The following is a 26,372-nucleotide window of genomic DNA, read 5'->3' on the forward strand; positions in this document are numbered from 1 at the left end:
GGCTTACCGCTTTATCACGTGAGCTGCTAATGACACGTGATGGTGTACTCGGATGGGCCTAGGATGGTTTACACGGTAAAATGAAATATCCAAGGGGTATCGAGATGAGGATTTATCGGGAGGGGCTATAGTTTGCGGAATGTCTGCTTGTACCCAGGTAAGATGATCAAGATTAGTCTTTTGCCATGCTTTCGGCGTTAATATCTAAAGGATATCTAATGAACCCACAATTTACACAACGCACGGAAATATATATTCACCTAGGCACAAACAAGTAGCTCGAGGTAACCTGCCAAAAAGATTCGCGAAAGCAGACGGCACCTTCAAATTAAATTAATCATCGAATTTGGAGATGGTGAAATCATGCTTATAAATTTGATATTGAAAACGCCCATGAATTTCCGCTTTAGTACTACACCTCGCCGCCTTTTGCTTACTGAATAAATTGAGCACGCCCCTAAGCAGCCTGAGTTGTTCAGTGAGTGTTACATAATCATACATTCCACTCGCTGAGCTTACCCTGAGTGCCCTGATTCGCTCACTGAAGGAAAGGGTTGAGCGGCCTGAGTAATCTCATCCCAATAAATTGCGATACGCTAGTCTCATCCACGTGCAATCATTCCACTATAGCTTGCAACTATTGCCCCATAGATAAAAGACTCAGGCTACGTGCTCCTAGTAACTCTTCAACCACAAGCCCCACTGGCTCCAAATCAGATTCTAGAATACAAGAGCAGCTACGGTGATTGTGGGATCTCCTTAAGAAGATATGTTCTGCTCCCCAACCGGCTATTTTAGAGACATTTATACTCAGTATACTTACGATCCCGACCTCCCGTTGCGCTGTGAAGGGTCGCATGGGGCAGGAATCTTCTTTGAGCGTACGACGTTATGCCCCTTACACCGATGCTAAATGGCTACAGTACCTTCAATGAAATTTCTCCTAGGAATTCTCTCGTTCAGTAATACTATGACGGATCAATGTAGAGACTTTTCTGAGAGCCATATATAAATTCCTAAATAGCTAGCCCAATATCTACAGAGACTCAGGCCCTAACACTAAATCTTCAGATAGATCAACAACATGAAAAGGATAGGGCAATCATTAAGATTCCAAGTAATCCAAAATCTCGTTAATTCCAGGAGATTTGCCCATTTCGGTCTCGATTTCTTTCACCAAATCTCTAGCCTGTTGCATGAGAGAAGATACTCGATGCTTGCAATAAATGTGACTCCCTCTAGATTCCATATATTCCTTAGCAAAATTCTTGACTGTATCATCTTCAGTCCTCTGTTTGAGGATGTGAATCAGTTGCAAGGTTTCGGAATCTGAAAGAAAGCTGTGAATAATAGGGAATGAGAACTTCCCCTCTGTCAAATCCTCGCAATATCCCTTCTTGCCTGCATAGGCATCGCTCCATATGTTCTGATAGTCGTCCCTTATCTGGAACACAATCCCAAGCAAGTCAACAAGAGTCAAGCTATTTTCACTATATGGAAAGTGAGAATCTATTCTATAACATTTCATATGTCGTATTGCACGGCTTACCTAGCTTTCCTGCTTTCCACTAGGATAAGCCGTATCCCTAGTCTGAAGAGCCCCCCAGTTTTATCCGAGACCATATCCAGATACTCTTCTTCAGTTGGACATACAAGGCAATCACGCCAGTAAATATCCATCCCTTGGCCTCTGTGGAGATTGAGAAGTTCTTCAGTGAATATTCTGAAGGTTTCAGGGTTATCAAGCCTCGCTAAATGTTTCTGGGCCATAAAATAGGCATGGTTCGCAGCGTTTATTGTTTGCGCAACACCAAAGATACAATGTGCCGCTGGTAGACCACGTCTAAGCTTTGACTCGTCTTGCACATCGTCAATTCTGTGGAAGAAAGAATTAGAAAACGCTAATTGATCAACGGCATTCCTTACAGTAGTGATGCTGTATGGAGTAATTCCACGACACGATTGATGACCATGAGCTTTTCTGCAGGGACATGGAACCACTGATTAAATCCAAACAGGACCTTCGTCCTGACGCTTTTCCCGGGCAATGAAAGAAGATACTGCATAGGACCGGAAATAATCTAGAGAACAATACGATAAGTATCCGATAATTCGTATTTCTTAGAACACCCGAACCTTTTCTTTGTCAAATCGATTCCTGTAGTTTTCTGGGGTCTCACTACCCGGAGCTGCTTCTTGATGCAGATAAGACCTCACTTTGTTCGCTTTGGGTGTTTGGACGGGTGACGGGTCCTGGAAGTCCTCCTTTGCTTGCCATTTCGGGCCAAAGTAGTTTTCTTTCAGTGAGTGCAAACCTGGCTCTAGGTTCAAATTCTTAACCCCCTTTGTTGAATAGGAGATACACCTATTTTGGAAAGCGGCCATCACTCCTAAGGCTATTGTCAGCTGCTGATGCATTTGAAAAGATACTCAAATACTAACGAGCGAGATGGGATTGATAAATGTATGCGGGATTGACGGGATGCGATTCAGTAACAATGACATTCGAATATATCAAGACTGGGCGTGTTCTTATCAGGTGTTGGAATATTGTGATGTTGGGGTACTACTTAATAGGTTGGTAGTGAGACTGATTGTTGACCTTGTTGGAAGGTGCCTGCAATCATATTTATGCTATACTGCGTGGCCCCGCGGCGATACCTTGGCTCGGGCGTAGGGATATCGCGATTCAGCGATTTGCACTATTTCTTGTTTTCGAGCCTTGACCCATCCTCATCATGCGCCATTACATCAGGATTCTCACGTTTTATCACGAGATGTACCTTCCCGTGCTGCAACATAGACCTCTGTAGGACAAGTATCATGCGAGGTGCGATGCATAGATCCTGTCACCATAAATGGGAATTTGGATGAACATGATATAAACCGAAAAAGGTTATTCATAGCTCCACTTCCTCAATAGAGCGCGTACATCAAGAAGTACAATTTCCACAGAGCAACACCAGAACGTATTGTGATCCTGCTCATGCTTGGATACAAATCAGGTTAAGCTGCCCAGACCGTAACGCCGCCAGGTCACGGGGGGGGAGCCAAGACTAGATGGTCTTGACACCACCCATACAGAAGAGGCCGTAGCTAGGTGTGGGTACATAAACTCTCGGGCCATAGTTTCCTTATAGCGTTATGCTAACTGCTATTTAAAATATCGCCTTGGGCATCTGAACATGAAACTCTAATTCACGTATAAATTTATTCCCCTCACATACGAAATTGAAAAAAAAAAAAAATATGGCTAAATCAGGGCGCACTGACCTATCCTAAACAAATTTCATGACTATGAACCGAAAATTTGATCGCCAATGTCAGCCAGGATTTGACTTCTATCCTTGTTCGCAGAGGCCCACTCCCTTTCAATCGCATCCCTGTGCTCGGGACTCCGGATTTCAAAACAGGCATTGAATCGCGAAGGTCTGAATGCAGCCCCCTGATCACCAGAACTGTTGGCCGCTTGCTCTTTCTTATGTTGGTCAACTTCAGGGCACAAGATATTATATGCCCAAAGCAACCGGGAAACAGCAATGAATAGCGTAGATCGAGCTACTTGCTGCCCTGGGCACGCCCTGCGTCCGAAACCAAAAGAGGAAAGAGGGAGATCTAGATTTTTAATCCATCTTTCGGGTTGGAATAATTCGGGGTCGTTGAATGTGTTCTCGTCCATATTCATCTGCCATTGGTTCGTAATGACTATAGAATTTGCAGGGATAAGATATCCCATGTATTCATTGTCTTCTGAAGCAGAGTGCGGGAACCCCAGTGGAGCCGCCGGGCGCCATCTCATGACCTCATTGATGAATGCGTTGACTTGAGGAAGTTTGTCTGTATCCTCAAACGATGGTAGTCTTTGTAAGCCAATAACACAGTCGAGCTCTCTTTGAACCTTTTTGACGGCATTTGGATGTAGAAGACATGTTATGACGAAACTTTCCAGGCTTAAATGGGTAGAGTGGCTCCCAGCAAGATATAATCCTCCCATATAGGAAGCAAGTCGCTCATGAGATAGCTCCTTGGTATCCTTTCTCTGAAGAATTTCTCGGCTCCAATTCCATCCTTCCTCTTGAATACCGGCGTTGTAACATTGCTTGAACGCAAGATTTGCTTTTCGGTGAACATTCTCGACTGATGACTTCCATCTTGTAAGAAACCTGGGGAATCGATCGATGATTGGAAATGCATCAACCATGAAGCTCCCAATGGATAGTCCTTTGATGGCGTATTCAACCCAATCATCAAGAATCTGTATCTCTTGAATATCGTGGTGGGGATCTGTTAAGGCTTTGCCATAGACTAGAGTAAACATTGCGCTGGAAGTATAACGATGTAGTGGTTTATAAAAGTCCCTTTCCGACAGCAATTCATATGTGAGTTGCTTGCTTTCGAGATCGTGGATTCTTTTATATGCCTGAGACGCCCGGGTACTCAGAAGAAATGTATCCAACCGTCGATGGAGACGACATACAGTGTCGTATTGCATGAAAGCAGGTTGGAGGCCCTTACACAGGTATTTGTCGATAAGAATAGACTTTGGACGTGAACTATAAATGATGCTTCGTTTTTCGAGAAGATCCTGCGCAATCTTACGATTGCCGAGTATAATCACGGTCTGGAAGCCCAGTCTTAGGCTGACTATGGGACCATACTTCATATGCCATTCCCCAAATGTTCGCCATATATCTCGGTCTGGCGTTGACATTGAGATGAGCGTGGGACCTGGTGGAAGGGGCAGGCTAGATGATCGTCGCTGAAGGATCCTGAAGCCGAGGTAGATGAAGGCAGTGATGAGGATAGCACCACAAATTTTGCTTAATGCCATATTGGTTCCTTTGGGGGACAAAAATCATTTGAGATCATACACGAAAGAATATTTAGGTGCGATAAGCTGCGAAAATGTTACCTCTATAAGGCCCTTTGGCTCCCATTTGAAGTTGTCTAAGTCATAGCGCATATCCACCCACTCGCCCTCTAAATGAACGCAATCACAGAACACGTCATCCTATATACCATTGGAAGCACCAATTTACAATCAGGATTTTTTCAATGTTACTATTATGTCACGGATTTCGGTCTTTTTCCGTCAGCAACCGCGTTTGCCGCATATACGAGCTGAATAGCAAGGCACGAAGCACGAGCATACATATTTAGTATTGTGGAAGTGCGCAAGGAAGGAAGAACAGCATGTACGGGAGGTAAAGCTTAAGCAGTGCAGGACTGAAGGTACTAGTCCTAATCAGGACCTCCATGCCTGACGTACTGGAAAGGCAGTTCCTCTCCATATCCTCAGCATAGCAGGTAAGCTACAAGATACGTACATCAGAGACACGTGCATGAGAGACGTGAAAGACTAGACTCGAAAAATAAGTTCAAAAAACCGAGTAGAAGGGGGCCTAGGTTGACAAGAAGTAGCAAAAGTATGCCGGTAGCTAGGTCAAGGTCGATATCAAAGGCTGCGAGTGCGAGGGAAGGGATCGACGAGAATACAGAGCTCGGAAGAAGAATGTTATTTTCAAAGATAGCGTGATTGCCACGTCAACAAGAGGGATCGACGAGAGCACAGAGCTCGAAAGAAGAAGGTTGATATCGAAGATAGCGGGGTTACTGCGTCGACAAGAGGGTTCAACGAGAGCACGGAGCTCGGAGGAGGTGCTGTGGGGTAGCATACTGCGAAGCACCACAGAAGTGGGGTCGTATAGACAAGATCCGTGCAGAGCGATAGCGACAGCGAGGTCAGCATAGAAGCAACGAGTTACTCAGTGAGAGTGAAACTCATATGCCCCGGGCTCATAACCTGTATGAGCTAATTAGCAAGGACCAACACGAAGCACAATGATACGTATGTAGTATTATGGAAGTGCGGCAAGGAAGGAAGAAGAGGATGTACGAGAGGTGATTATGGAAGTGCGGCAAGGAAGGAAGAAGAGGATGTACGAGAGGTGAAGCCTAAGTACAGATAGTGCAGGATGGAAGGTACTAGTCCTAATGAGGAAGGTTATTGACACCGCAATTAGTCTTGATCTGCGGAGATTTACATTGAGACAACATGTGGATGGCGTTCAAGCCTCGATGACAAATACGCTAAAAAGGTTAAACTCTCTTGTAGTCTATCTCCAAATTCAAAAGCAGTTGCACTGCGCTATGCAGGATGCCCAATAAAGTATGCCAACCTCGTGCCCTATGTACACCGCATGCTGTAGGAGCTTCTTGAAATCTTAAAATCACGTCATACTCGATTCCCAGTCACTTGTAGATACCATAAGATGTTTTCTATAAATGTCGAAACTCGCAGCGAGATGAATTTCATTTTTATTGAGATCATAGAGAACTCCTTGTTGATATTTCCTTCCCTTTCAGTCATTACAGGCGCTTGGAGCCACCGGAGAAACAACGACCACACAAAAATGAGTACAGGGAGAGATATTCGTATCCCATACAAGAGCGTCTTGAACCCAGACCTTGATCGAGCGGCGGCACAACATTGGCAATGGATTAAAGATGCGGAGTTGATCACGAGCCCAGAGGCCCAGAAAGCGTACGAGGCCACCGACTTTCCTCGCCTTGTCGCTTACACCTACCCATCTGCATCTAAGACCCAGCTAGATCTTATCACAAATTTGATAGGATGGTCTTTTATACTGGACGACTCGCTGGACAAACCAGGTATCCTCAAAGCCTCGCCAACAAAAACTGCCGAGGCTCTGGATAAATATCGCAAAGTCCTGGATGGCTACGATCCTGAATCCCCGGAGATCCCTTTAGTGACGGCTTGGAGGAAACTTCTGAGTTGCGTTAGTGAACGATCATCTGAAGCTCTAAAGGCTCGGCACCGGGCTCATTGGGAGAGCTTGTTTCAAGGCTTTCAGCAAGAAGCAGAGAATAATGCTAGCGGAATTGTCCCCGGGTTCAATGAATATCTGGAGTTGCGACGGGCTGCTGGTGGGGTAGAGATTTGCCTTGACTGGGCGGAAGCAATTGGCGGCTTTGAGGTTCCCAGCATTGTTCACAGCGACCCAAGATTTCTCCGACTTCGGGAAGACGCCGATGATGTGGTCAGCATGACCAATGATATCTTCTCCGTTCGAAAGGAATATGATGCTGGGAATACCGATAATGTTGTCTTAGTGCTCGCAAAGCAAGAGCAATGCACGTGGCAGCAAGCCATAGAAGTCGCCGTGGAACTCATTGCGAAAACTGTTGCGCACTATCAAACAACCGAAGCCGAATTTCTTCAAAGCACTCGTTTTACCGAGCTTGAACCTCGAGATCAGTCAAATGTTTTCAAATTTCTCGACGCGATGAAGTCCTGGATGGGCGGAAGTCTCGAATGGCACCTGAGCAGTCCGCGGTACCAATAATTGCTTCTGCTATGTAAACTCTATGTTAACAACTAAGCACGCCTTGTGCTATGTTGTTAAACAGATATCGAGGCTCTCAATGAGTTGTTGCCGAGCCCCTTTTATGGTCCTATAGACTATTGCAACTCCTTGGTTCCTCCACGCCTCATCGACCGAGTCTGTTGTTTCCTATTTTCATGTCAGCGGAGGGCGACTGATAAAGTTTTCCAGTCTCCCACTTATTTGGGGGCTCATTTCTTTATAAGTCTCCTCTTTTTTGGACTTTAACTATAAATGTGACGTTGATCCTTCATTGCATCCATCGACTACCCACCCATCAATGAACATAGTCTAAGATCATACCTGTATTCCTCATTTGCAAGTCGTGACCTTGAACTTGACATGTAATATCGTATATAAGGGCTCTGTATATGTCTAGCTATCGACAAAAAATCAGAATCTAATTATTAGAGCGTTTAGGAACAGAAACTTTACTGCTGATACAATTCGTTATGATGTTCAGTCTGCTCGCCTCACTCCTATGGCAGATCAGCCACCTGACCCTTCGCTATGGAGCAAGGTATCCAATGGCAGAAATAGGGCTAGAAAACGGAGCACCTCAATAAATAGCAGTGTGTGTAAGAGCGTCATCAGAAAGTTCACAAAATGAACCGGACTGTGGGGCAGGGTGCCCTTTATTTATGGACTGAGTGCCGACTGTGTGATCAGTGACTACTGACCCGAGCTGTTTTCTGGAGTAATCACCGAGCAAATTACTGAGCCTGAGACCGGACTGGAATTTAGTCAATGAGCCTGACCCTCATAAAAGCGGCGGCAGCTGAGACCTCGGGACAGGAAAGTCCCCACTCGGTAGAGTAAATATTTGTGAGTAACCTAGGTATTCCCAATTCTAGTCTATGCATCTGATCAATCCAAGCCAACACCTATACATTTAATCCATAGGCTTTATTGCCTGGCCCCGAGTAATTGCTGAGCTTCTTTATGAACAGCCTCAGTTTCAGAATCAGTCTCGTCTTCATCACTGTCTTCCTCTTCAGATTCTTCCTCGGAGTCATCTTCTTCAGAGCCAGTCTCCTCCTCCGAATCCGTTTCTTCCTCGGTCTCAGTTTCAGACTCGGTCTCTTCTTCCTCCTCCCCAAGCCACTGATCCAAAGTCTTCTTGCCACTTGCTCCTCCCGATGCAGCCGAGCCATTCGGCCGCCGGGGTGGTGGCACAGTCGCTTGGTGCTCGCGAAGTGCTTTATCCAATTTTTGACCAGCAGTCAGTGAGCTTGGGACTGAAGTGGTTTCTGATTTGATATCTTCGATGCGAAGACTCGGATCAGGCTCCTGTCCTAATTGCACCCAGTCTGGTAACTTAGTGTAACCGCGAAGTCCATGATAACCGGCCTCTGGGCCGACAACAAGGGTTGCGGTGCCAACAAGGAGATCCTTGCGTGTTTCTGAGGGACTTGGGGCATGCGGAACGGGCTTCGGTGCTAGGAGAAGCAGGTTGGCCAAATGAGTTGAGGACGGAGAAGCAAGAAGCGACTTGTAGAGACGAGCCCGATCGCGAAGGTCGTATGAGGTATCGTAACGCGCAAGAAGTAGGACGTAGCGCCAGAGCAATGTCATACGATCTTCTTTTTCTTCGGTGCCGATTGCTTCTGCTACCGCTGCCTCATCTTCGGGAATTTGATTTGATTCCGTCTGGTCCTCACTCTGATCCTCTGTCCACTCATTGCGGATTTGCTGTTCAATTTTGGCGGGCTGCTCGGATGGCTGCAGAGCCACGGCCTCAGCTGATTCCTGTGGATGCTTCTTCAAGAGGTGCTGGAGGTACACCTTGGCACCAAGAAGAACGATTTGTTGTTTGACGACCTCGAGTTCATCGGTGAATCCTTTGATCAGAATACGAAGAACATCTGGTGCAATATTGTTATCGGGGTCTATGCTTGCAAATTCACCCACAAGCCAAATAATCGTGGCTCTTGCATCAGCATTAGTAGTCGTGCCAAGGTAAGTAACGAGTTGAATGACAGTTTGCTTATGCGAGGTTGGGTCTTGCTGAATCAGATGTCGTATAACCGTCAACGACTCTGACACCAAGTTTCCGTCGAGACTAGAGACTTGGCCAAGCAAGATGCGCAAACACATATCTGTGGTGGTAGAATCGGCATGTGCACAGCGTCCAATCGCCCGCACACTTTCTCGAACTAGTTCAGGGTTGGTGTCCTTGGAGAAATGTTCCAGTTCACTGATTATGACGCCCTTCCAATGTGTCCCGCAATGGGGGAATACGATTGTCAGAACTTCCAGCTTGAGGCGCCAAATGTGTGGTGGGTCATTGGCGTGAACCAGGAAATGGGCGATGTAACGTGTGAACGGCTTAGGCTCTCTCATAGCAACAGCGACAATATTGTAAAGGGCAATCAACTGCATATCCTGCGGACTTCGAAGAAGAGCCACCAATGGCCCAACAGCCGAAGCAAGATATTCAGGTGGTGCTAGATAAAGGAAGCAACGGACAACGCTGACAACAACGGCCGAGTTTCTGTTTTGTAACAACAACTTGCACGCCCGAAGTAGCAGTTCAAGATCAGGGTCTACCACTGGTACTTCGTACTCCTCGTCTTCGTCTTCACCATTATGCTGTGCTTGCTCTTCGTCATCGTAAAAGGCCTTGGTCACAGCCCGTTTGACCTTCTGGGTTCGATGCGGAAAGCACTGGCGCGCGTAAAATGTCAAAAGACGCAATGTTGAAATTTGGCCCCACTCATCCATATCCACCAGCTTCTTGACCAGACTGCGGTAGTGCTTATGAACCAGATCAATCTGCTCCGGGCAGATTTCCAAGAATGCGGCCACGGCCGGGCCAACAACAAAGTATTGCGAATCTCCGAGCAAAGTCTCAATGTATCCGATCAATTGAGGTAAAGTGTTCGGGTCTAAACGATAGCATTTGGGTATAGCCAACGCAGCTGCTTTCCTGACATGTGGGCTCATATCACCGCACCCGCGCTTGATAGCCAGGGACACGATCTGGCTGATCACCGGCACGCGAATACCAGACATAGTTCGGAGGGCCATGGTTCGGACCTGAGGATTCGAATCGGTCAGGGACTTCTGAATGGCGTTGATGGACAGCAAGGCCAAATCCGGTTCCGCCTCCGCATGGTGGACAAGGTAGATGTAGACCAGCTTCTTGACCTCGAGATTGCCACTGGCTGCGTTCTTGACCACGGCAGAAAAGAATGGGTGGGAGGATTCAGAACGGTACATCAACTGGGAAATGATCATGAGATTAGCCACTCTATCCCAAACGGTTCTCCATTGCATTATCATCATACCGAGATAACCTTCCGCATTCCATCCAGGACTTCCCGCTCATGACGACTATCCAGAAGCTTTTTGATGTGAGGAACGCTGTATGAACGTGAAGATGATTCCGAATTCAAGATCCTGTTGCTCGCAGCGGACTGGGCAGCTTCCAGGGTGAGCTCTCGAGCTATGCGCACAGAGGTTCGGCGGTCAGCTTCATGCCGAAAGGTGGCTGCAACACAGGAAAGTCGACTTACCTGTTTCCAGCATTGAGGATATCCTGGAAATGGTCTCCATATTGAAGCTAGCCTCTGAGGTGCCTCGTCTCAGACGTGCGAGAATTGGCTGGGGGAGATGAGGGAAGACAATAGGTGGGGGAGGGAAGGCGGAGGAGCATGACCTCCGAGAGACGCGGATTCCGATTCTTCAACTTCTTGTAAAGTCGCGTCACTATGTTTCCAATCTTCAGACGTCACAAATGCCACTGATCCTCGAATTTCAAATCATGCGAAATCAAAAAGTGTAGCTACCACGGTAGCTGAGACAAATTATCGTGGGCGCCACAGTTCACCCCACGTCATGGGCCTGCGGACCGTCGCTTTCTGCGACCTTGTGACCGATTTGATACAACGATTACTTGACACCGCTGCAAAAACCAACATTATTGTGTGTGGTACCAGATCGGAATTTCTAGTGCAATTATCTGCGGCAATTCGCTTACAGCGGTCTGTACCAGATGTTTCACCGCGCCTGGATTTGCTCACCAAGAGCATCGGTCTTCTTGCGCACTCAAGCAAGATCCGACTCACTTTCTGTCCAAGCCTGGAGAGTCTAAGAGCCTACCTTGCCATAATGGGTCCGATCGATACGGGCATCACAGAAACAACAGAAAGAGGTCTAGGTCCTCGGCCACTACTTGCAATCCTGGATCTTGTGGCTTTACATGCTACGACAACGGAGCTTGCGGCTCAAGGACTGTCGAGAACCCTTGCTGCTGCTGTCGAAGCAGCATCGCGGGTGGACATGGATTTGCTTCTCTGTGAATGTGTCAATGCCGTAGATCCTTCCAACGCCAATTGGGGAGGGCGATTATGGGATACGCAAATTCCCTTATTGAATGGCTCGGTGCGAATTCGTGATGAAGGAAACTGGGGCGGACATGGTGTGTCCATTAAACAAGTGGCTCAACGATGGTTCAGCTTTGATGGAGAGACTGTGTGAAAAGAAACAAGTGTAGATTGATGGATAAAAAGAGCAAACACTGCAATATGATGAAACTCCATGGAAATGAACATGTGCCCGGGTATCCTAGAGCCGCCCGCTGAACTCCTGAATCCATACAGAAAGTTACAAAACTTGATGCCTCACAGGGATTTTTCCACCTCTGTGATATAGAGCTTAATATGTGACTCCAACTTGAGATACTGGTCGTGGGCTGCTTGGATCTCGCTCTCGATATTCTCCTTGAGATCCACCATCTAGAAATCAAAAAATTAGCATATATCCCGGGCTCAAACAAGCTCAGGAAACGCACCTTCTTCTCTGTCTGCTCAATCCGGATTCGTCTCCGCTCCATGTCACTTTGCTTCTCTGCACGTTCTTCTCGAAGTTGTCTCTGTACATTTCGGAGCTCTTCCATCCTGGCCTGTGCAAGCTCTGCTTTTTCTTGAGCATTCTTGCGTAGGTGTTCAATTCGTTCGTTCCAGCGAGCCAGTTGGCGCTGCAGGAGCTTCTCTGTCTGTTCAACTTCTCGTACACTGGCACCTCGGTCGGAAATAGCTTCTTTATTCCGCGCGGCGCGAGATTCTTCCTCGTCTTCTTTCTGTATCTCGGTAGATATATCGTCAAGTAGCTTGACGCATGCTTGGACATCATTTGAAACAACTGTGAATGAGTCCGAAGAGGTCTGTAGCGCTCGTGCTCGCTTCTCCATTGCGTCAATCTGGGCTTTCTCGCGCATGAGGTTTTCCGCTAGCTCAGTCAATGATGATTGCAATGTGACCGGAGATTCCAAAACGTAAGGCCGCAGCTTTTCGGCTTCTTGTCGACTCCGAACTGTCCTCTCTGTCTTTTCCTCAAGCTGTTGCTGCCTCCGCGCGCGGTCATTCTTGACACGATCAAGGTTCTCTGCTACCCGCGACTGCTCACGACCCAGTTCCAAAAGCCGCGCCTTAAGCTCGTCGTTTCGTGCCACTTTCTCGCGAACCTGTACCTCATTGATCTGTTGTTCCTGCCGCATCTCAGCCAGGCGTTGTTCCATCTCGTGGTTTTCGGCAAACAGCTCATCGATGCGCGTTTTTGTCTTCTCGGTTTTGTTGAAATGTTCGTCAATTATCGGAGTCTGTGATTCGCGGAACCGGACAAAGTTGATAAGGTAGGAAAAGACCTTTACCAGTCGATCATGGGTTGGCTTGGTCAGGTCGGTAAAAGTAAAGTCGTTAACACCACACTGCGCACATATTAGCCACATGTCCCTCTCCAGTACTTTTTTAGGGATTATTCATGACATACTTCCGACAACAGCCTTCGGATGCTAATGAAGAATCCCATGAGGTTGCGGGTTTCATTGGGGACGATGTCTGGGTAGTCTCCGCAGATTTCGTCTGCGGCCGCATGCATTCCAGGTTCGACAGTCTCTCGAGTCACATTCATGAGCAGTTCTGCAAACCATTCGAAGACCATCTGGATCTGTTGCGGGTTCGGTTTCGCGAGGTCGGCCGTGGTGAACGGAATTCCGATGTCGTTGATGCATCCTGCAATTTCTTTGTCGGGCTTGGGATAGGTTAGTAAAGAAACTCCTATAGTCCGATCACTGATGTTGCGTCAAGCGGGAGATTCAACTTACCAAGCGCATCAATGCGTCATTGTCGTCTTCCTTCTTGCGACCACGATTGTGTTGCTGTTGAGAGCCAGCCATGCTCATGCGGTGGTTATACGCCATTTTGTCACAGTCGCGCAGAAGTCACAATAAGTCTGAAAGCCTGGCGCTCTGGCCAGAAGAGTTGCGACGATTTGAGGAGGCAGTTGTTGTGATTGGAGTCGATTGTTTACTTGGGAGAGGAAAGCCCGCACGACAGACCGCATCGGGTTTAGCGTGCTTCTGGAGGGGCAGCAAGGAGCAAACATGTCAAACACAGCACCAGCACAAAGAAATCGTGACTCTTCCAGCTCCAGACTCGGATTCGCTTTTGCTCTACATTACAAGTAAAAGAACCATAATGGCGTCGACCACAGAGGGCACGGCCACAGCCGGTGCACAGCCATTTGAGTAAGTAGTCCCCACCATGTCCAGGTTACGAGTGCTCATCCACCGCGCAGTATCGTCGCAACATACAATGAGCTCCTACGCTCCGATCCCGATCTTACCATGCCCATTGCGGCCATTGAAGCTTTGGTGCTTCTCCTCACACATGAGCCGTCATCCACAATCTCCGAGACCCTTGACTTGCTTGCAAAGTCCACAGAGCACCTGAAAAAATCCATCGCCAACCCAATCGGTCTCTCCGCCGGAACCGATCTCTTCCAAAGATACCTTATCACGACATTACAACGGCCAGGCCAGCTGGGTCCTGCAGGAGATTTCAAAGCTATCCGAACACATCTGTTGTCTAACGGACGACTTTTCATTCGCCGCGCAAAGGAGAGTCGAGAGAAGATTACCGCGTTCGGCCGCGGATTCATCCGCGACGGCTGCACAGTGCTCACAAATGGTGGATCCCGAGCAGTCTCCTCTTTACTACAAAAGGTAGCCGACGAAGAAGGCGGCTCGTTTGCCGTACGATTTAATGTCATTTACGTGCTGTCATCGATGAGCAAAGATATCGAGGGACCTTCTGGAGAGCCCGAGGGAATGGAGACGGTGCGCGCATTGAGGGCGAAGGGTGTTCCAGTTGCGACAATCCCAGAGTCCGCAGTTGCTTATGCCCTTGGAAAGGCGGATATGGTTATCGTCGGTGCAGAGGGTGTAGTGGAGAACGGAGGTATTGTGTCTCGCATGGGCACGTACCAGATCGGACTTCTCGCCAAGGCTATCGGAAAGCCCTTCTACACGGTGGCTGAGAGCCATAAGTTCGTTCGCCTTTACCCATTGGGCCAGTATGATCTGCCTATCGTGCAGCAGGTTGTCGATTTTAAGACCGAGGAGGATATTGCGCAACAAAGTAAACCGCAAGCTCCGGTCGAGTCAAATGCAGACCGCCCAGTGGAGTTGCCACTTGAGGATTCCGTTGACTTCACCCCGCCCCATCTGATTTCCGCCTTGATCACCGACAGCGGTGTCTTGACGCCCAGTGCCGTCAGTGAGGAGCTGATCAAAATTTGGTTCTAGGCCATATGCCAGATAGAGATGTGAAACTGAAAGTGCACTTCAAATCAAGCTCGAATGCTTTACGAATGAGATGATATGCTGGAGAATAATGGTGCCAGCACGCGGTGACTGGCTTTTCCCGTGACAGTTCCTAGGGGTTGAGCCAGGCGACAGAAAAGCAATTTCTGCCGCGGAGTCGCCCACTCTACAGGGCTATGGAACCTGCCACATCTACGACGATGTTACGCTGCTGCCAAAAAATGATCACTAGCGAATACTGGCAGTTTAGACCTACATTCGAGAAAGAACGTCAATTTCTAACGAACAAATTCCAGATGGCTGGACTTTCATATATGGTTGGTTATCAAACCAACAGTCGGGACTCTCATAAATATAAATTCGTAATACATCAATCATGAAGAAAATCGCAATCGAGGTTGAACCAGCCAACATAGCCATTGCCCTGTCTAACGCACAATGCCTATCTCTTTTCACGGGGCTTCGTAAGTTACTTCGCAAAAAAAAGCAATGTATGCAGCATTTTGAAGCTTTTGTTTGGGTATCGTAGCGCAAATTGATAAATGGTCGTAATTCATGAGTCTTGGAATCAAAGGTGGTGACGACATCGCAGCGTACTCGAATACATGCACTGAGCAGCATGCTTTCCGGTCGTTCTTCATGGAACGCAATGCTTGCATCCTTTTCTCCGATCGAGGTGGTATTCGACGTCCACAAACGTCAGGTCGTTATTGGGGTTGAGACAAAAGTAGGCGATTCCTGCGTTTGCATAGCTGCAAAAGCGTACAGGAGTATATACCCGAGGGCTACGAAGATCCAAAGAAAAGCCATTTGGGTATGCGAGTGTTGTTCTCGAGAAAGTCGGTGTGGGCGTTGGAGAGTAGGAATGACCAGATCCAGAGAAATATGTAGCGAGTGAGTAAATCGGAGGGGAAAAGAAACGCAAAGCCAATGAGAAAAGTTCCTGGTTTACTGGAGATGTATTCCCTCAAATCGATTCTTTAAAATGTGAGACAATACCGGCTTGTCTAAGGGATAAGAATAAGATGATAGAATGAGAAAGGTAAGAAATTCTCGTATTTCCATGACGTTCATCTAGGGGTTTAAAACCCAACCAGACTGAATCTTCAAGACGGCATGGAATCATCTCCGAGATATTCCATCCAATACGAGCCGTCTGTGGATAGGAGACCCGGCCATTGAGGGCACATTCTGAGTGCAGCAGGTGCAGCGATGCGGGGGTCCTTGTTCACTAGGGTTTCGTGAGCACGTTCGGAGTTCGGCTAATCGATAGGGCAAGTCCAGGCCGTCTTTTTTGTTTTGAGTTCCTGTGTGCTTTGGCGTCATGCCAGAAGCGAGGCTGACTCTGTGGCATGGATCACCCTGGCGATCGCTGTCGGCGAATGCTTGACTGCGAAAGGAAGGGCAATAGCTACTAACGCTCCGTCAATCAGGGTCCGGGCTGTTATCAAGATGAAACATGCAGGGATGCGGAGTATGAAGGGTCTAGTATATCTCATCTTGTCTGCCAAGGTTTCGGATTCTTCACCTGTGAGGATCTATAGAACGTTATGGTTCCCTCTAGAACTATGTGACGTCTTCATGGTGGACGTGGTAATTATCACGAATATGAAGTCCAAACCAGAAGCAACGGTCGATTACATTGCGTAGGCAACTGGTTCCCATGTTGGAAGCGAGCTTTATATCCACCACAACACCCACACCTTTTGCCTGATTGAGACGAGAAATCGCTACTGGTCATTTGTCCAGGATATGTGATCGGCAAATGTATGCTTATCGCGTGCAGAGCCCGGATGACTTCGCACAGTATCTTGTGCACGAACCTAGACCAACAACGTACTCTTAAACAAATATAGGAACTACAAACCAGGATAATCCCTCCCTGACCCTACCGTACTTAAATATTCAGCCCCAGCCCATGGAATCAGATAAAACACGGATCCAATCATGGCCCCACCATTCCAACCCCGCTCCAAGTGCCGTTCCTGTTCCAACCTCGAGATCGATCTGAACTTCTCTCTCTACAGTACTATACCATAGTCTACCGAGGGGAAATCCAAACGAGCCCTCGACAAGCCCACAAACAACCGAAGTGTGCCACACGTCCCGATCGAGCCTCCGCCATTTATATTTTCATTTACTTTGCCAACACCGCAAGTTACAACCAACAATAACACCAAAGCCAAAGCTCCAGCGCACCGCCCAACGCATCAATAGCCAGAACCTTGGACCCCGCTGGACAACGAAAAGAACAGAAAATTTGGAAAAACTACACGCCCGGCCCCAGAATGGATGCCCAACCGTTGACTCTCTCCGAATCCCACAAGATCCACTCATCTATTGAGTCTACACCGACATCTTCACCGGCTAGCCCGGATGTCCGCAGCAGTGCGGGAACATGGTCACTGAAGCGACTCCTCAGCGGACGAGGTAGCCGGAGATATCGTGTCCTGGAACGAGAGCCGAATCGGCTGCGGAAACGTGTCAGTCAGTGATAACAATGTGACACCGGACGAATAACGCGGTATGGAGGGGTGAACAGGACAACGCATGGCCCCGCTGTGACTTTCTGGAAGGGTGCTTTTTGATTATGCATATGGTTAATTGTGGCTGTTCGGGTGGTCTTTTGAGATTTAGACTACGGACTACATGTGTCCTTGGTTCTGCATTTTTGGCGTTGGGGTTTACATAGAGGGTCAGACGACAGTGTCTAGGTATTGCCATATTGCCACATGACGAGACTGTGCTCTGTACCTTACACAGTATCTACTCTGATCTTGATTTTCAGGCAGATGGATTTTCTATATGGCTCTTTTTTCCTCGAATGAAAAAAAATTCCGAGTTTATCGCCGCAGTGGCGGTAGGGATTGCACTCATGCCCAGGTGGCGTTTATCCCGATGGCGTGAGCAAGACGCCACACATACCGTATCAATTTCCCAGGGCCGTCTCCCTAGGGAAGGGGGAGAGAAACGAACAAAAAGAGAATAAAAGAAAAAAAAAAAAAGAACACTGGTGCCTCGGTAGTGATGCTGACTTGAGATTAAGGCGAGCAGCCGGCGTGTTTGTTCCCCAAATGCAGTAGTAGTGCGGGTGCGGGCGTGGCTTTATTAGGTATAAGGTCTGGGCAACAGTGTCAAGATCGAGTCTAAAAAGGTTAAGGCTACGGCACATGGGGATGCACATCTCGATGCCCAAGGCCAAGGGGATTTTCCCTCGGGGACGTGCTCCTTGCCGCGATCATAAATGGAAAGCCTTCATTACAAGGGGGAAGAGGATTGTCCCGATCTGTTTGTCTCGGCAAACAGCGGAGACTAGTGGAAATGAATCATTGCGGGATTTCTGAGACCAGCGCTAGCCGAATATTTGAGAAGTTCCTGTGGAACATTGAGACATAAGGAACTAGCTTGCAGTAAGGTTCTTCAGCTCAGTGAGGGGATGGGTTGTGACATATCATCAAGGAACGTGACCACGAGCGAATCTTATCGTGATCTCGTGTGACCAATGTGCTGACTTGCTAAACGCACTGGGTCGTTGGATTTGCAATCACTACTTTTTTGTTGGAGACCTGGGAGTTCAAATACAGTACTTTAGATCTGATCAGATCAGATCTCTGTACGGAGTGCTTGCGTATTCGCTACTCTATATTCTGGAGTCATCGTCATTTCCCTCGGCTGTTCAATGACAACATTTCCTCGTGCACGGCTCACCACGCACGCATAGCGAAGCAGAGTCAACGGCCGAAATGAGCCATTTTCCCGCTGATCCATCTCCACTTAGTCACAGTTATTCTCCTAGACACACATAAAGTCCCTGCAGGATATGGCGGTCTGCCGAAACGCACGTCCGCCAGTCCAGATTGGGGAGAATATTGGATTGACGGCAGGAGCCTTGGGGGGATCCATGGAACCTAACAATGTGGTGCGGGTTCAGCCAGTGAGGGTTGCGTAAGATCGACTCCATTCCCGCGTGTCAAGAGAACACTTAATGGGCTGGGGATCCACCGGGCGCCCAACGGGCCTTAGTTCCAGGCACGCGCGCTGTCCACGAGATCTATCGGTTAAATCAATAATCCAGAAAATCAAATTGACGGCATATGAGGAAAAAGGAGATGTCGAGGACCCAAGTACGGAGTCCTTCGTAATTTGGGACTATATGCAAGGTCCTGTGTTATTGTCAAGTGGGTTTGTTTTTTTTTTTTGGTGACTTCTCCACACTTGGAGACTCAGTTTACAAATGACGGAGTTGTCGATCTTATTTGGCACCATTGAATTATCGTGTGACTCCAGCCACTTCAACGGACTTGACTTAATTTCTCACATGCATCAGGTACCAGGTACGTGTGTGACTGAATGCGAGAGAGTACGGAGTATGCTCTGCAATAGAAGTAATTGTAATGTTATTTTTAGGAGAAAAGGAACCAAAACAAGCGGGAAATTAGATTTCCCAATTGTGGTCAGAAAGTGGTCTGGCCCTTTCCATTGGATTTTCCCTATCATTTGCATGCATTTTCATTTTCATTTTCATTTTCTCTTTATTTTCTGTTTTGGTTTTTTTCTTCCTTTCTTCCTACAGACACATTCATTCCCTGTTGGTTTTCAACGCCACTCTGTTGACATTCGCTTGCGCCCCTTTTGCCCCCAAATCCCCAAGTACATCTTGTTACTCTCTTTTCCCCATCATAAAAAAAACTCAAACCCACTTGATGACGACGGTGGCCCTGGCGTGACTTCAGCGCTATTTGCTTTTGGTCTTTAAACCTTTTTTTTTCCATTCCAGTCCCTACTCATTAAAAACAAAATCTCCATGAGTTCAGTCCGGCGCTGTACTTCTACACTTCCCTGCGACCACTGACTCGTTTTCGGGGCCTATCCCGCACTCGACCGTCATGGCGATATGGCCATTTGGTCGGAGTAACAAGGCCAAGCGACACACTATCCAAGTGAGTCCCGATGAAGCCGCCACCCTTCAGTCGTCCATCGCGAACGACCCCAGAGCTGCCGCCGCGGCTATTGGTATCGAACCTACGTTGGGCCGCAAGCCTTCCCTCCGGCCCCCGAAGCGTCAAAACAGCAACCGCCTGTCACGAACTGGTGATGAAGTTGGTAGTGTCCACGCCGGCCTAGGTCGTTCTTCGTCCCAACGACAACGTCCCACCTCATTCATCGATCACCGATCCCAAATGAGCTCCGACCGTGCCGACCCGGATGGCCCCCAGCTGCCTCTGTCGCGGACCGAATCGTTGATGCGGACCAAGAACCAAAATGGACCGAATAAACTCCGGCGGAGATTGAGCAAGCGCAAGGCGCACGAGATCATGCGCGAGCGTGAGATTCGCATGCTTTCCTCGACGCCGATCGACATCCCGCGTCGGACAGGTCAACCGGATTACAATATGATCGATCACAGGCGCCGGAAGACGAATGGCCAACGCCTAAACCGTTATCAGTCGGACGTTAGCCTATCCGTTCGCGACTCGGCTGCATCTTCCATGTCAGATTTAACAGATCCATACACTTTCAAGGTTAATGCTTTCGCGGCGCTGACGCCCCGTCCCGTGGTTCGATACGTCGAAGCGCCACGGGCTCCCACGGCCCGCAACAATCCCCCCCAAGGACCGTTTACAGAACCTGACTACCTCGGAGGAAGATCTCTACTACTCTAAGCGACGGGTAAATGAGTTGGCCGATTCGTTGGATGCTAACACGCTGCGAGAGTTGATGGATCGAGATCGTCGTCGCCGGGAAAAGAAACAGATTGATGACCAGGAGAGGCTACGACGCAAGTTGCAGGCAAGGGCCGACGCACAACAAGCACAGGAGGCACGGGAGGCCGAAGAAGCTGTGGCTGCCGCTGCCGCAGCGAGGGACCTCGCCACTGTGGAACATCATGATGAACCGGCTATGGAAGAGACCGTGGATGCTGATGTTGATGAAGAACCGGGTGTTTCAAAGGAAAGTGATGCCGTTGGGGCCGACTCGATCGCCGACAGCGTACCGATCATTGAAAATACCGGTGAATCATCTATTCGTGAGCCCAAGCTAGCGACGAGGTCGAGCTTTGCCCCTTCACATGAGATGGGCATGTCTCGAACAACACTCTCGCCATCCCACTCGTCTGTCCGCCATGGGCTCAGTAGCCCCAGCCACTCCCAAACATTCGGAATGGGCTCAAACTCGGACCTCTCAGAACGCCGACTGTCTGATACCAGTGGGCGCCGTGGGAACACCATTACACACCTATTCCGACGTGGTTCTTCTCGTCTGAAGCGCCGTTACCGCGAGCATTTCCAGGAACCTGCAACATTGGACCACAACCCTTCGAACGAGTCCTTCTACAGAATTCAGACCCAGTCCTCCCCTCCTCCGCCGTCTCTTATTCCTCCTCGCGCATTCATCCCCACTGGAACGGTCAAACGCGCCCAATCTAAGTTCACTGAACACTTCGGCGATGAGCCCATGTCTCCCCCCGACTCGCGTTTGCAGTCTCCGGACATCCCCGAGGAGGTCCCAGAATCCTCACTAGAACACGACCAGGATACATTCCTCCAAGGCCCGACTCCTAGTGCCAGTATGGATATCATCAACCCTCGTCGGCGTCACCATCTGTCCTTGGCCGAGAGCTTCGATGCCGAGTCCGACAACGTACCACTTTCTCAGTCCCTCGCTTCTATCGACTCTGAAGGCTCTTGGATGTCTGGCCAATTTTTCCGCAGGATGCACCAGAAACCCAGCAGCCCTGTCCGCACCACCATGAGCCCCCTTGGTCCCGCCAACCTGGATGACCCCGATGTGTTTGAAGAAGCGCCCGAATCACTTGATTCTCAGGGCGCTAGCAGCAACGTGATGGGTGACCCAGAGATGGATAATGAGATGCCCAACCCTGAGGCCGGCACTCCCGCGGAGATGTGGCACAGCGAGGTCGGCCGCCGGCCTGTTGTGGTCAACCCAGTCGCTCGCCCGAAGTCCAACCAAGGAATGCTGCGGTGCATCCCCTCTTTGTCGCCAATTTCAGCCGAAGAGGACTATAGCCCCGTGAGCCCTTTGGAAGAGGATAATCTCCCCGGAAATTTCCCCCAGCGTGTGGCCAGTGTCCACGGCATCATCGACCACGTTTAATGTGGGTCTCATATGAACTTGCCTGGCCTGACCAATGGGAACGACGGTTGTTCTTGAAATATCTCTAATGCTTTGCTCCCGATCTGTTCTATTATCTGCTCATGAGCTTGGATCCCTGGATTCAAATGGCATATGCTGTTTCGCACATAGCCCGACGTTCCTTTTTGACTTTTCCTATGTCCACTTTCCTTTGTCTGTGAGAGCCCCTTTGCGATTTTTAGCACAGTGTGCCACCATCTACTATCTTTACGATCGTGATGCATGGCCTCCCCCTTGAATCCTCACTTTATCACCGTCCCCTACCCTCCCCATCTTGCCCCGACCTGCTGTGCTTGTCATTTGATTAGTTGATACCCCCACCTGCCCCGTGTTTTCAGCCCTGCTAGATGCATACATTCCATGTTGCGTGTTTTGATAGTCACCAATTGGCTTCCTACCAGTCCGTTGCGTTCTGATGACCAAGGTTTTCAGTACTTGATGGATTGTTATGGTTACCATGCCCTTTCCCCCAAAACTTGTTTTTAATATACCCCCAATTTCATTTTCGTGTATTACGCTGGACGATAGTCTTTTCTTGACCTTCTCATCCCACTGTTAGATTCTTTCTTTTCCCCGTACGATTCCATGGCGCACCGATATGATCACGCGAAATGGTTTTGATGTATATAGCTTTATCTATACCAGAGTGGCGACTGCGTCATCGGCCTTTGGATCCTATGTCTTTCTAGAGTGATGGATGTTTGTTTGTACTCTATACTCCGGATTTGAAACCAGAAGATGCGAGAAAATACCAGCAAAATAATACAAGCTTGTGCTTGGAATTCCATTATATACTTTTCTCATTTCCAATTGATTCATTGTATGCAGATACTACCAGGGTCGCTAGTGTACCTGAGCACGGTGGCCAGGTACGGCAAGCTCGGCATTTGAAATCAAAAGGAGCAAGAAATTTCTAGTTAAAACCATGCATTGCATCATCTAATTTGACAAATCGAAGCTTCGGGCATTATTTTCTTCGTCTGTGACTCGATATTATAATCGATCTCACATATGTTACAAACTCGCCTAGATAAGTAAAGTGCATGTCCAGACTGAATCCAATTCGTAAGCAACCGAGCACGTCATCCCCATACTGCCCGAAGCCACCGCCCAAATCTCCTTTCTTCATCACAACCAAGCCCTTCAATTGGCCCAATTGATACACGACAACGCTAATACGGAATTACCGCCATGTCTTTCGTAAGTCTCCCTGCACTGCTAAGCCTGGCGCGATCTGGGATCCAGGATACCGGGCAGTAACCAGGGGCAAAAGGGCTCGCCGCACTGTATTATTCAGCGGTTGAGTCCGTTACCTAAGCCCCGGTGTCCGGAACGTCATCGGCCTATAAAAAAAGGCTAAGCTGCCCCTCCGAGCTCGTTGCCCCTCTTCAATAAAATCTAAAGACTTATTCCCCACGTCTCCCAGATTAACTCTTCCACTCTCCGACTCGCTCGTCTACCACTTTCTCGCGCTACTTCTTCGCTGCTTCGCTCGTCGATCTCTCAGCGTACTCCCTTCATCGCGACTCCCGTCCGAACGTTCTCATCAACTCCTATCCCACATTTCTCGCATTCTATTCCCAAAATGGGTGGCAAGGTTGAGCTGATCAAGACGTGAGTTACCTCCATTCATCCCTCTTACAACCTATCACGGTGGCACTGCGCATAGTGTAAGAGATACAATAATCAGAAGTCAACTAACCTTTTTTTCTGTTTGCAGTGCTGAGGAGTACAAGACCCTCGTTACCGACTCCCAGGAGCCCGTTGTCGTTGACTTCTTCGCCGAGTGGTGCGGTCCTTGCAAGGCTATCGCCCCCGCCATTGAGAAGTTCAGCGAGACCCACGAGCACGTCAAGTTCTACAAGGTCGACGTCGACAACCTCTCCGACGTCGCCGCTGACAACGGTGTCTCTGCTATGCCTACCTTCCTTTTCTACAAGAATGGCGAGCTGGTCGACACCGTCCGTGGTGCCAACCCCCCCGCTATCGGTGCTGCTGTCACCAAGGTCGCTGCTCAGTAAACGTTTGATTGTGCATGGAGGGTTTCTTTGATAAATTTTTGCATTGAGAGAACAATCTAATCTCCGGGTCTAAGGACTCTTCTTTTTTTGTTAATCTTTATTCCTAAGATTTCCCTAATCAGTAGTTGGATGATTGTTATCAATTATTAGAGTATGAGCACGAAGCAATATGTCGCGGCTCTAGTTCACTCTGGATGACTATCTTCGATTGTAGATCTGCAATTACATGCGTCATGCATGCATGAGATAACATATCAAATAATAATGCATCAATGATTGGTCCCAAGGCTGCTGATATACCATGAAAGCAGTGTCGTACAGCTACCAGCCCGCAAGCAGCTCGGCAGCTCGGGTTACTTCGTAGAAACAAGTCAAACAGATCCAATGACACCTCCCAAAGACATCCTCCATCCCAAGCAAGCAATCAATTTGATTCCACCAGCATCCCCGATCCACAAATATTAAGCCCCAAGCGAGAAACATCAGCAGCTTTGGAGCGTTTTCTCGGCATAGATAAGACCGCCACAGATCGCCGTGCGATCTTATCTGATCGGTTTTCGAGATCTCATTCAAGCTGCAAGCCTACAAGAAGGGCTTCTACCTTCTGGCCATTTATTCACGAAAGAAGCAGGTCAACCAGGACCCTGAAGCATATTTTGGGATATACCGAGGCATCTGTTGGTTAGGAAGTATGCAGCGGCGTACAAAAGAAAAAGAATAGCAAAAGATGTGATGGGGGCGGCTTTTACGTTTATCCGGCGCGATTTGTATCTTGTTTCATACATTCTGAAGATTTGCGAGATAGAGATAAGCTGATTAATTGCACATATCTCATGGGTGCATCCTGGCTTTTTGGTCACCTTCTCTTGTCAAAAGTATTATCGCAACAATCTTTGCTTCTATTCACATATCATGAGGCTCGACCATCACACTATAGCCTGTTATTCTAGTTTTGTGACCAGAGACGAAAAGTATACCAAAAATTTCACACAAGCAACCTACTGGTGAAGCAGTCATCGGGCTTCACTTTGTATTATCTCATTTGAACGAGAACCATGGAAGAAGGGACTGGAATCGGAATCCGGATTATATCCCAACATGGAGGAAAGCTAGGACCGTGATAATGCAACTGTTACTGTGAAGTTTGACGGCGGCAGATGGCTGCTTTGTATCTTTCGCGTATGATAGCTGCTGGACCGGAAAGCACTTCGGATCATTTGCGAGAAGGGCTCTATGAGTGTCAACGTGCAGGTGGGAACAATCATGTTGAGATTCACGATTCACTAAGAGCAAGACGTGAGCTGCTCTAGCACTGTTACAAGCGCTTTCAGAATGCCTTTTTCACTGGGCCCATGACTTTAATGCGTGCTGTTTGGGGGATACCCCTATGCCGATTAGTCTTCAAAGTTTAGTCGAAGCTTTTGTTGTTGGGCAGGTTTTACAGATAAGCTTGATCAGTACGATTGGTGTCTGCCATTTCTACGAGATGATAGAACCCCTAGCAAATGGAGCCTTAATGATGTGGGTTCAGATACAGACAATCACGCAGAAGACTACCCTCTGTTCAAGCCTCATCTACAGAGATATTCATAAGATTGTTACCTTCCGGACACGATTCTCCGCAAGTAATAGAGGGCTTCAATGTCTAGGTTTTGGACCTGTGTTCTTGCATGCCTAGCATCTCGCATATTCACGGGTCAGCTCTGGCGCGGAGCCTAGCAGCTTATTCCGAGGGGTTCTTGGGTTCTTCCTGATCTACAATTTTTGGAGCGTCATTGGCCAGACACCATGTCACTGATCTATCTATGCTTCAGCGTCCATCCTCCATTTTCCGCACGGAAGATGCATTCCGAACCCGAAACCTCCGTTATACAAGCACATATATGACCTTTCATATCCAAGTATCAAGTCTCGTCGATAGACCTGAGCACAACCCCCTATCATGCTCTCCAAGAAATTGGCTATCGCCACCTGTTTATCACTGGGTCGACACCCTTCTCATTACCTTGCTAATAAGATGTAGGCGGCTGCAGAACCCGGCTAGAATGGTATTGAGATAGATTAACTTTGGATAGGACGCGTTCGCCCAATGTCAAGAAAAGTTCGATTACAGAGGGTGCCAAAGAGATTCGAATGCTATGTCAAGAGGTTTAATCTGGCCTTTCGCTCGCTGGCACTCTTTGA

The 26,372-nt window shown here is 48.2% G+C and overlaps 10 protein-coding genes across 10 annotated transcripts; 6 read left to right on the forward strand and 4 right to left on the reverse strand.

The window, feature by feature from the left end:
* Window positions 1-1,105: 1,105 nt before the first annotated feature.
* On the reverse strand, window positions 1,106-2,066 carry N7503_005483 (FPP/GGPP synthase family protein; the record flags this gene model as incomplete). Its single annotated transcript, XM_057065030.1, has 3 exons — window positions 1,106-1,490; window positions 1,550-1,876; window positions 1,927-2,066. The coding sequence occupies 3 exons, from the start codon at window positions 2,064-2,066 to the stop codon at window positions 1,106-1,108; spliced, it is 852 nt and encodes a 283-aa protein (XP_056922773.1).
* Window positions 2,067-3,295: 1,229 nt separating this feature from the next.
* N7503_005484 (cytochrome P450) lies at window positions 3,296-4,831 on the reverse strand (the record flags this gene model as incomplete). The annotated part of the gene is made up of 1 exon (XM_057065031.1): window positions 3,296-4,831. The coding sequence occupies one exon, from the start codon at window positions 4,829-4,831 to the stop codon at window positions 3,296-3,298; it is 1,536 nt and encodes a 511-aa protein (XP_056922774.1).
* Window positions 4,832-6,413: 1,582 nt separating this feature from the next.
* N7503_005485 (uncharacterized protein) lies at window positions 6,414-7,367 on the forward strand (the record flags this gene model as incomplete). The annotated part of the gene is made up of 1 exon (XM_057065032.1): window positions 6,414-7,367. One exon carries the CDS (start codon window positions 6,414-6,416, stop codon window positions 7,365-7,367), a length of 954 nt encoding a protein of 317 aa, XP_056922775.1.
* A 945-nt stretch (window positions 7,368-8,312) lies between these two features.
* N7503_005486 (AP-3 complex subunit beta) lies at window positions 8,313-10,964 on the reverse strand (the record flags this gene model as incomplete). Its single annotated transcript, XM_057065033.1, has 3 exons — window positions 8,313-10,631; window positions 10,697-10,854; window positions 10,925-10,964. 3 exons carry the CDS (start codon window positions 10,962-10,964, stop codon window positions 8,313-8,315), a joined length of 2,517 nt encoding a protein of 838 aa, XP_056922776.1.
* A 282-nt stretch (window positions 10,965-11,246) lies between these two features.
* N7503_005487 (uncharacterized protein) lies at window positions 11,247-11,888 on the forward strand (the record flags this gene model as incomplete). The annotated part of the gene is made up of 1 exon (XM_057065034.1): window positions 11,247-11,888. The coding sequence occupies one exon, from the start codon at window positions 11,247-11,249 to the stop codon at window positions 11,886-11,888; it is 642 nt and encodes a 213-aa protein (XP_056922777.1).
* A 143-nt stretch (window positions 11,889-12,031) lies between these two features.
* nuf2 (kinetochore-associated Ndc80 complex subunit NUF2) lies at window positions 12,032-13,608 on the reverse strand (the record flags this gene model as incomplete). The annotated part of the gene is made up of 4 exons (XM_057065035.1): window positions 12,032-12,145; window positions 12,202-13,116; window positions 13,179-13,439; window positions 13,513-13,608. 4 exons carry the CDS (start codon window positions 13,606-13,608, stop codon window positions 12,032-12,034), a joined length of 1,386 nt encoding a protein of 461 aa, XP_056922778.1.
* Window positions 13,609-13,885: 277 nt separating this feature from the next.
* N7503_005489 (translation initiation factor eIF2B subunit alpha) lies at window positions 13,886-14,994 on the forward strand (the record flags this gene model as incomplete). Its single annotated transcript, XM_057065036.1, has 2 exons — window positions 13,886-13,935; window positions 13,986-14,994. 2 exons carry the CDS (start codon window positions 13,886-13,888, stop codon window positions 14,992-14,994), a joined length of 1,059 nt encoding a protein of 352 aa, XP_056922779.1.
* Window positions 14,995-17,300: 2,306 nt separating this feature from the next.
* Window positions 17,301-17,507, forward strand: N7503_005490 (uncharacterized protein; the record flags this gene model as incomplete). Its single annotated transcript, XM_057065037.1, has 1 exon — window positions 17,301-17,507. One exon carries the CDS (start codon window positions 17,301-17,303, stop codon window positions 17,505-17,507), a length of 207 nt encoding a protein of 68 aa, XP_056922780.1.
* A 2,391-nt stretch (window positions 17,508-19,898) lies between these two features.
* N7503_005491 (uncharacterized protein) lies at window positions 19,899-22,128 on the forward strand (the record flags this gene model as incomplete). The annotated part of the gene is made up of 2 exons (XM_057065038.1): window positions 19,899-20,570; window positions 20,638-22,128. 2 exons carry the CDS (start codon window positions 19,899-19,901, stop codon window positions 22,126-22,128), a joined length of 2,163 nt encoding a protein of 720 aa, XP_056922781.1.
* A 1,465-nt stretch (window positions 22,129-23,593) lies between these two features.
* Window positions 23,594-24,188, forward strand: N7503_005492 (thioredoxin family protein; the record flags this gene model as incomplete). Its single annotated transcript, XM_057065039.1, has 2 exons — window positions 23,594-23,781; window positions 23,888-24,188. Coding segments are annotated over 2 exons (489 nt in total), but the record flags the coding sequence as incomplete, so codon positions are not given.
* Window positions 24,189-26,372: the final 2,184 nt, after the last annotated feature.

This window comes from Penicillium pulvis (assembly GCF_028828015.1).
Source record: "Penicillium pulvis strain IBT 33274 chromosome Unknown contig_23_segment0_segment0, whole genome shotgun sequence".
Lineage (NCBI taxonomy): Eukaryota > Fungi > Ascomycota > Eurotiomycetes > Eurotiales > Aspergillaceae > Penicillium > Penicillium pulvis.